This window comes from Cryptotermes secundus, unplaced genomic scaffold (genome assembly GCF_002891405.2).
Source record: "Cryptotermes secundus unplaced genomic scaffold, Csec_1.0 scaffold1823, whole genome shotgun sequence".
Taxonomy (NCBI): domain Eukaryota; kingdom Metazoa; phylum Arthropoda; class Insecta; order Blattodea; family Kalotermitidae; genus Cryptotermes; species Cryptotermes secundus.
In genome coordinates, this window is record NW_019720608.1 from 150,305 (window position 1) to 159,255 (window position 8,951).

Below are 8,951 nucleotides of genomic sequence, written 5' to 3' on the forward strand. Positions count from 1 at the left end.
GTTTTCTACTTCCCGTAGAATAGGCCCTATGTCTGGGTCTTTTAGCTGTTCCTCTCTTAGGGTAACAGGGTCCCAGCCGGCTGCCGGTAGGGTTCCAATAACGCGTATTTGCTTTACCTCTGCCCGCGTCTCAACTTTGTGACAATGCGCACATTCCTCTTGGCAGGGTCGTCTAGAAAGGGCGTCGGCATTGTTATGTTTCCGGCCCTGACGATGTTCCGAAGTAAAGTTGTATTCCTGTAGACGTATCCAGCACGCAGTTTGTCCTTCTAAGTTCTTGAAACTCATAAGCCAGGTAAGCGCAGAGTGGTCCGTTCGCAGATGGAAATGTTGTCCGTAGAGGTACTTGTGGAAATGTTCCAGTGTCCTCACTATGGCAAGTAGTTCTCATCGGGTTACGCAGTAATTTCTCTCTGCTTTGTTCAGCGTCTTGCTGAAGTAAGCTATGATACGCTCTTGTCCGTCCTGTACTTCAGAGAGAACTCCAATTCCGACATTACTTGCATCTGTGTCCACAATGAATTTCTCTCCTGGCTGTGGGTAGGCAAGAATAGGGGCAACATATAGGGCACATTTAATTAATATATAGGATTTGAGGTTCTCATAGCACTGGTTTCTTGCTTGGCTTATTTTTGGAACCCTGAAGATGGAGGTGATATATTTCTCTGAAACATGAGTTGGCATTCAGTGGACTACATAGCATTATATCGCAGAAGATAGAACTCTCTTAATTAATACATAACTGAGTCTGCTGCTAAAGCTGTTACTCTGTTGAAAATTAAATGTTATTTTCCTCTCCTTTTTCTTTCTTATGTTTTGTGTGAGTTTGGAATGAATAGTTGAAAACTGTGTCTGTTATGGTTGCCATATGCTGGTAAACAATTTTTTTATATGCTGCTGAGGCAGTTTGTTGAAGTTTCTTAGCAGGTTCAGATTTTTTTTACGTCTGGACCCTAGTGGTGGATTCTTTGCTTGAACCTGCATACATTACTGGACACTTCCAGACCGTAACTTGCTAAATGTTTATTAAAGAGAAATACAAATCAAACAGAGATTATAGAGAAAAATTAAGTGCATGTTTTGTGCCTACTGTATTTAGACAAAAGGGAGTGAATATGGCTTATTATGTCACTTGAACATTTCTTGCTTTATATTTTAAAAGATGCCAAATTATTTGTAAGTAAGCAATGGGGATAGGTGGATTGATGAGATTAAAGATAGACTTTTTTGAACTAATCTTTTGTCTCTCTCTGCTAAGATAGGGCCAAGGAATCAATGTGATGGATGAGTCAGGTGTCAGCAGTTATTCTGGGGGGGTGGGGTGGAGAAACTGCAGAATAGGAGGGAAATTGGGTCCTCTTTGCAGTTGGGTTAGTATTGGCATAGCTCAGGGTGAGACTTGACTCCTCTTGGGCAGTGTTGACTGGTCATGACTTGGGTTGACCAGAAGTTTACTCAAATGCAGAACCATTTACACACAAACAATGCTGATCAATAGTTCACTGAAGTTTTATTACTAACTTCACTAACTTCACCAACTAATATATGTACAAATTTACTGCAGTAATCAAATTAGCAGTATCACTCAATTTCAGCACTGTTCACAAAGTTCTCATGGTTATAAGTGTTGGTAATTTAAAATGTGGGCAGAGATATGCTGGATGGCACCTGTCTACGGTGAGTGAATTTTTCATAGTGATCCAGCCACCGTTTCTGAAGATAGGCATCTGCCCTGATTTTACACATTTCTGGCAAACAATGTTCCATTTTAGATTTTGATTTGCTGGACAGGGCAAGGTGGGGGGCTGCTTAATATGCATCCTCCAATTAGGGAAAAATCGAGTGGCTATGGTCTTTAGGGTGAACTCAGCCAACTGCTACATATCTGTCAAATTAAAATTAATAAAATTCTTAACATTTAAAATCTTAAAGCGCTAAGGTTTATGTCTTCGTGCCCCTCCTATCAACAAACAACGAAAGTAAAAGTAGCTCAACTACGAAAACAGACTCTTAACCAATTATATATAGAAGAAAGAAAAAAAACTTCCCAGACCTCCAAGAGTGGCAGTCTATCCAATCTCATGTTGATAGAAGGGGCACGAAGACACAAACCTTAGCGATTTAAGTTTTTAGATATTAATGTTTTTTATTTATTATTATTATTATTATTTATTATTATTAATATTAAATATTAATATTTTAACTCACCACATATTAGCTTAATTAAAATATTTATATATAAAACTTTGGACAACGTTTAACTTGATGTACTATGATTTAAGTAATAGTAATTTCCTTAGCATGTTGTTATTTGTCTTCTGAAGATGGTCATTAACACTTTGTGGACCGGTGATTTAAATATTTAAATCACCCTGGGGACCGGCATTTTTAAACATACTACCCTAACTTGTGCACTGTTCACTTTAAAAATTAATATAAAATCTCCAAATTAATATTTTGAGCCAGTCACGGTAGCCGAGCGGTCTAAGGCATGCACTGTCTTCGCTCGCTTGGAAGCTGGGATCGTGGGTTTGAATCCCACTCAGCGCATGGATGTTTGTGTGTGTTTTTCTGTGTTTGTCTACAGGTAGAGGCCTTGCAACGAGCTGATCACTCGCCCAAGGAGTCCTACCGAATGTGTAAGATCTAGTAAACTGAAGTGAAATGGAGAGTTTCATGGAGGTAGGCCTAGGCCCAAATTGGGGCTGTAGCGCCACAAGGGAGGGGAGAAATTTGAACTAAAATTTTTGGAGAACACTTACCAATGCTCCTAGAAGTGCTTGAGGGTGTAATATTTCTGGAAACTTTCCCCTTTGTGAAGTGGCATTACACAGAACTTGCAAATGTAGACATACTCCTTTTTTTTGTGAACTGTGCAAACATAGCATTGCCTAGAAGTATTCTTCCCCTTGGAATGTTCACTCTTGACAATTTTCACGATATTTTTCCACATATCACTCAAGAGTTGCCCTGAGGGTCCACATGAGGCCTTCATGGGGTGGGAGTTGACGGGCTCGGTTGTACTAAATCTTTGTGTGACCCTGGTTCTGCCGCCACCATCTGGACTGTAGCCCAGGCCTTTGCCACATTCATCAGAAATGCTTTGTATTTCAATTTTGAATCAGGGTTTAGATTTTTTTTTAGACTTTTTGCTGTCCCTGCAGTGTTACTACGCGCAATGTTATTACTCGCATTATCGTCGGAGCTACTGTCACTTTTACTGTCTTGGCCACAGTTCTTTGTTGTCTCCCGTCACTGTCGCTGTCTGAATGACAATCCATTACTACGCGTCTCACAAGGCAGGTCAGCTAGGTCATCGGAGGAGAATTTGTCCTTGATCCCCACTAGCTACTGGCTGATACACACAGCTTGAAGAAGGCAAAGCATTTTCCTTTATATTCGGTTAAGTAAACAGCGAGGTCAAGTTACTGACTTAAACTAAACATTCCAGAGTCTTATCATGCATCTGCAGGCGGTTGCATGCAATGTAGGTGGTGCCAGAGCGATGTATAATGTGTTGCAACTTAGCGTGTTCTAAAAACCTGTTATCATGCGAATGGTCCGCCATGTTTAAAAGCGAAAAACCTTTTAAAGGGTGCATGGTCCATAAAGTGTTAACTGACTGAAACATGTGAAAACATCATATATATATATACATTTGAGTCACACTGGACAGTGTAATCAAATCATTCTATAGCCTTGTACAGTAGTTTGGCCAAAAGTCAGAGTTTGCAAATTTTATAATGCAAAATCCTCACCACTGTTATTTCTTACTTCAGAATTTACATTTCATCAAATTGAGTAATCCATTACTAATACTGGCAGAGGTCGGGATGGTTGATAGCTGAAAGCATTTCAAGGTTGAGGGAAAGGCCTTGTGGATAATGCCAGAGTTTATATCCCTTACAGGAGAAGAACTTCTTCCACAAAGTCTCTACACGATTATCGAAACCAAATATCTTTATTCTGAACAACCGTTGGGATGCTTCGGCTTCAGAGCCCGAGTTTCTTGATGAGGTAAGTGAAAGTTATATGTCTAAGACTTAATTTTCATTTACTTTGTGTAATAATAGTATACAGTGAAGGCTTGATATTGATTATGTTCAGTGTAGACCTGTAGTTTTGGCTTCTTGCCAGTTTGGGTAAGAATCAACTAACTGAATAATTTGTGTGGATTTAATGTTTGTTTTTTATGAGGGAAACAGTTCATCGTGGTCTATAATTATTTAATTATTCTAAAGTAAGGCATCTTCAGTATAAAAGGTAAAGGTAAAATTGTCCTTGTGCTTAATTAAACACCATGCCATGAAGACACATGGGGGAGTGGAGATATGGCTCCACCGTTCCTAACCTTGGCAGTAGATGGAGTGTTAGATGATGCAGTAAACTGATGGAGTTAGTTATGAACAGTAAAAGCACTGTTGTAGTTTTGGTATGTCATGTTGAAACTTGGGAATTGTGCAAGTTTTTCATGAATGCTGATATTTGTTGTCTTTGAATTGTTTTCCTGTCCTTAATACTGAAGTGGTGTGATTGTTGTAGTGTTCTTAACAGTAGTATCTTATATCCTGTGACTATATGCAGGATAGTATTGTAGTAACTCCATAGGGAAACCTAATGTTTTGTTTCTCTTGTCTCAATTTAAAGCATCGAAATGAACAGAGTGAGGTAAGGCTACTCGTATTGTCACATTATAGTATCTTAATGTATGTTTTTCGCTTCTGTCTCATTTGAAATTTTAGCATCACCTTTAAATAAAAATATATGTATCCAAGAAATATTGTTGGAATCATATCAGAAATATGGAAAAGGGCTTCTGGTTATGGCTAATCTTTGCTTGTTCAAGTGTTGTGAGGATTTATAACTCTTTACCATTGTATGTTGACATACCTTATTTACTTGTGAGCCACATGCCCATTTGTATGATACACAGCCTGATTTTCAGGAATGGGATTAGAGAGAAAAAAATAAGAGAGAAATCATTTCTTGGACAGTTAACTTCAGTTATTATAAAAGTATCATTGCATGCAGTAGTGTAGTTGATTGAGGCACTATACTACAAGCTGGAAGGTAGCAGGTTCGACTCCCATTGAGGTGAATTTTTTTTTCAACTTACCTAATCCTTCCAGTTGCACTATGGCTCTGGGGTCGACTCAGCCTCTAACAGAAAATAAGTACCAAGAATCTTCCTGGGGGTTGAAAGGTGGTCGGCACATAAGGCCGACAGCCTCACCGTTATCTGTGAGCTGATTGTCTAGAAAAAATGTGGGAGCCTCAACATCTCACAACCCTATGGGCCTCCTTGGCCCGTTACAGGGACAGCTTTACTNAATGGGAAAACAGTATTGTTGTCACACATGTTATTTTTAGTTTCTCATCCACCTTAAATGATCTTAGCCTCTTCCTCAGCATGTGTGTAGTAGTAAATTGTACAGCAAACCATTTCTTACAGCAGGGGTTAGGGTGCTTAAGAGTTAATCTGCATTGGATAGACTTAGTACCTTGTAGGTTAAATAAACATGGATACCTGAATGCAGCAGCATGAAATATTCTGTTAACACACAGACAACTAGATTTTAATGCATGAATGTGCATAATGAAGCACACATGCGCAAACAAAGAAAAACATCCTCACTGCACTCTATGGGACAACATAAGCACAATAAAAAATGAAAACATAAGAAAAGCATAAACATTATACATGGTAAGTAAAAGTACAGTGTATATTGAACATCTGTGAGTGATGATAGAGAAGACTTCGTAGGTTCTCACAGCAGAGTTCTATTTATCACTACTATCACCTCCACAAGGGTTTTCCCTGATATTTTCCCCCTTGCATGAGTGCTGCACCCCACTACATAGGCTTCTTATTATGTGTGGTGTCAGTCATCGTCACTGTCATTATTATGATGACAGTCTAGGATGCATGTTGGTGTGTCTAGAGCATGTTTGGCTGACTGCATATGTCCAACTTTTCAATGTTTAGCAAATAATTATTCACATTTTTCTTTCATGTATATGATGATGTGGGGTGGGGGTTGGGGGTGTTATGCTGTAGTGCAGAAGAAGTGTGCCCCTTATTTCTGGGCATGCACTGCAGAGGCTGGCTGTTAGCTTCCAGAAGCCTCACACAGCTGAGAAGAGAGTGCATTTGATATTGAGTTCAAAGGTTACCTGTTAAACACTGAAAATCTTGTGAGAGGTGCCTCATGCAGCCTAATTAGCACATTGCATTCTCCCAGGGTCCCGTGTTGGTGCAATATCAGTGTATTGGTTCCCTCAAGAAATATAGGACTTTACAGGAGGGAGTTGAAACACAAGGTTCATAAATTTTGTTGAAAGGTAGAGTTTCTGTGCAGTAGTTGTGAAATGCATTAGAATTATGTGAAGTATAACATTAAAGAAAGAGGGTGAGTGATGACAGGGGGACTAAAGTACCAGTACTTCTATATCATGTATTCATATATTATTCTTCTGCTCTGTGCACTGACACTTCTGCAAGCACATTTTTAATTGCATATTCCAAGATCTTTAACATGGTCCAGATAGCAGAGATCTTTCAAGTTATGTCTCCAAATGAACATAAGTCATCTTTCACAGAGTCTAGTCTTTTCTTCTTGTATTTAACTAACAGTAAACAAATACTAAGTAAGGTTGGCATGATGTGTGGTCACTGTTTTATCAGTTTCAGTCTGTTTCTGTTTTCTACTGCATACCTAACAGAAGACACTCTGAGATAATGAAATTCACTTCCTGCCCTTCTTACTAATGTGTGCAGTAACCACAGGTGTTAAAAAGTCTTAACTGCTATATGTCATGATATTGACAAGGATAGCTGACATATCCTTTGGGAGAGAATGAATATATCAGCTTGTAAAATATGTATTCTAAGATTGTTTAAACATTTTAAATTGTGTCTTGATTCGCCATGCAATTTTCTTGGTGTATTGGTGTCATTCCTGTAAGAAACCGTGACTTCTATCATCTCGGTTGTAAGAGCGTTGTTGAATGGTATAGTGCTGTAGTTGGTACATTAGGAAGATATGTCCAGTTCGTAAACATGATGAGTGGTGAATTAAACTGTTTGATGGCGTGTGATTATTGTTTTTTATTGCTAGTGGGGTGGCACTAAGTCCCTTGTACTGCGGCCACTTCTGGCCTATTGTACCGGCCCCAGATGATAGGTGAGGGTGATTGTGGAGCAATTGGTGGAATGAAGATTGGCAGGGGAAACCGAAGTACTCGGAGAAAACCTGCCCCAGCGCAAGTTTGTCCACCGCAAATCCCACTTGACCAGACCCGGGACCGAACCTGGGCCGCCGCGGTGGGAGTCCAGCGACTAACCACTTGAGCTATGGTGTGGCCCCAGCTTGTGATTAAGTTCTTTCTTTTATTTTATATCAGGTCATATTGTTACAATCTTGAAGATGCGTCCTGATGTAGAAATGTATCAACACATTTCCGAGACACATGGAAGCAACAGTATTCTGCATTGTTAGCGCATGTGTGGTAACACTGCATTGGATTATGTACTTGCAGGTGCGGGCCCAACATATGGAACGAGCTGTTAGCTTCCTGGTTAAAGAATTGAAGGTGTGTACACAGAAGGAGGCAAATGAAAGGATATTCTTTGTGTCAGCCAAGGAGGCTTTGCAGGCTCGTCTGCTGGAACAGAAAGGCCAACCTGCCCACAGTAAGAATAAAACTCCTATTCAGCCATATTAACTTCCGGTGTTGGCAGTGGAGGAAGGACGAGATCACACAACCAATCTGTAAAATCTTTGTGTGACATTTATGTAAGAGTATTGAATAAAATGAACAGGTTACCTAAGAAATGGAGTAATGTATTTTGGGTGATCAGCCATGTCAGTATGGAGTAGTGTCCACTGTTTCACAGACTCAATATCTGCATCGTCAGGGGTTGATGTGATGAGTGCCATATGACTGAGACAGAGACGACTGTCTCTGAAATGTTGGTTGCTAACCCATTGACATGACTGATTGGCCTATAAGACTTTATTTATTGTAAGCTGTCACTGTGAAAGCTTTGAATCATGTATAAGAAATCTCGCATTTCTTAATAATCTTATACTGTTTTATTTTGTTGTGAGGGTTTGAACATTTCTTATATATCTGATCTGAACAGCTTTCCTGATGCTATGTGGAAAAGGTCTAAGAAACAAGTTCTGTGCCTTAATTAAGACTTGTCTTCTAGAATATTAATCAGTGTAGTTTGGTAGGTGGTTTACATGGTTACTGGTGCCCATTTAACTGTTTATTATGGCTTTGTCATAACCTTGCCTTGCCTGTATTATGTCTAGTTTTCCCCACATGACTTATTTCTTCCCTGAAATGAGAGGTTAGTTGCATGTTCCCCCAAAATATTTTTAATTATCTACCAGATTATATGAATTTCCATCTCAGAAAACTGCATTCTTAACACTTCGCAGACCGGATGCCTAGGCCTAGGCGATTGGGTTTTAAACGTGGCAGACCGGTCGCCTAGATTTAGGCTTTTAGGACACGTTATGTTGCAACACACTATTCCTCGCTTTGGTGGCCACGTGTCTGTAAAAGTACTGCGTAGCTGACCTTCGGAATGTTTGTTTTCCGAGTCAGCAACATGACCACTCTCTATTCCCCTCTCACTCTAAAGAAAAGTCCCTTTGTTCAAGTCGAAGCTTCTATGTGTGAGGCAAGATATTCTCAGTGTCAACATGGCTCAGAGACGAAAGCAGTTGAAGGTCGTGTGAGCTCTCGGAGAAGAAGAAATCTGTGATTTGATCTCCGATGAGTTATCTGACTTGCAACTGCTTCGTCTTCTGATAGCGAGGGCAGTGTCAGTGGCAGTGACAGGGGCCCCCAAAATATTGTGACCAGAAGAGAAAGTGAAAGTGACAGTGAGAGCTCCGATAAAAGTGAGAGTGCTAGCATTGCGGGGACAGCCACAT

General features: G+C 39.9%; 1 protein-coding gene across 7 annotated transcripts in view; it reads left to right on the top strand.

Moving 5' to 3' along the window:
• LOC111870699 (transmembrane GTPase Marf) overlaps window positions 1-8,951 on the top strand; it is a 65,940-nt gene that overhangs the window by 24,517 nt on the left and 32,472 nt on the right. For all 7 annotated transcript variants that reach the window (XM_023863199.2, XM_023863226.2, XM_023863181.2 and 4 more), the window contains 2 exons: window positions 3,910-4,017; window positions 7,540-7,693. In XM_023863199.2, coding sequence (XP_023718967.1) covers window positions 3,910-4,017; window positions 7,540-7,693 — 262 coding nt within the window. The remainder of the gene's footprint in view (window positions 1-3,909; window positions 4,018-7,539; window positions 7,694-8,951) is intronic.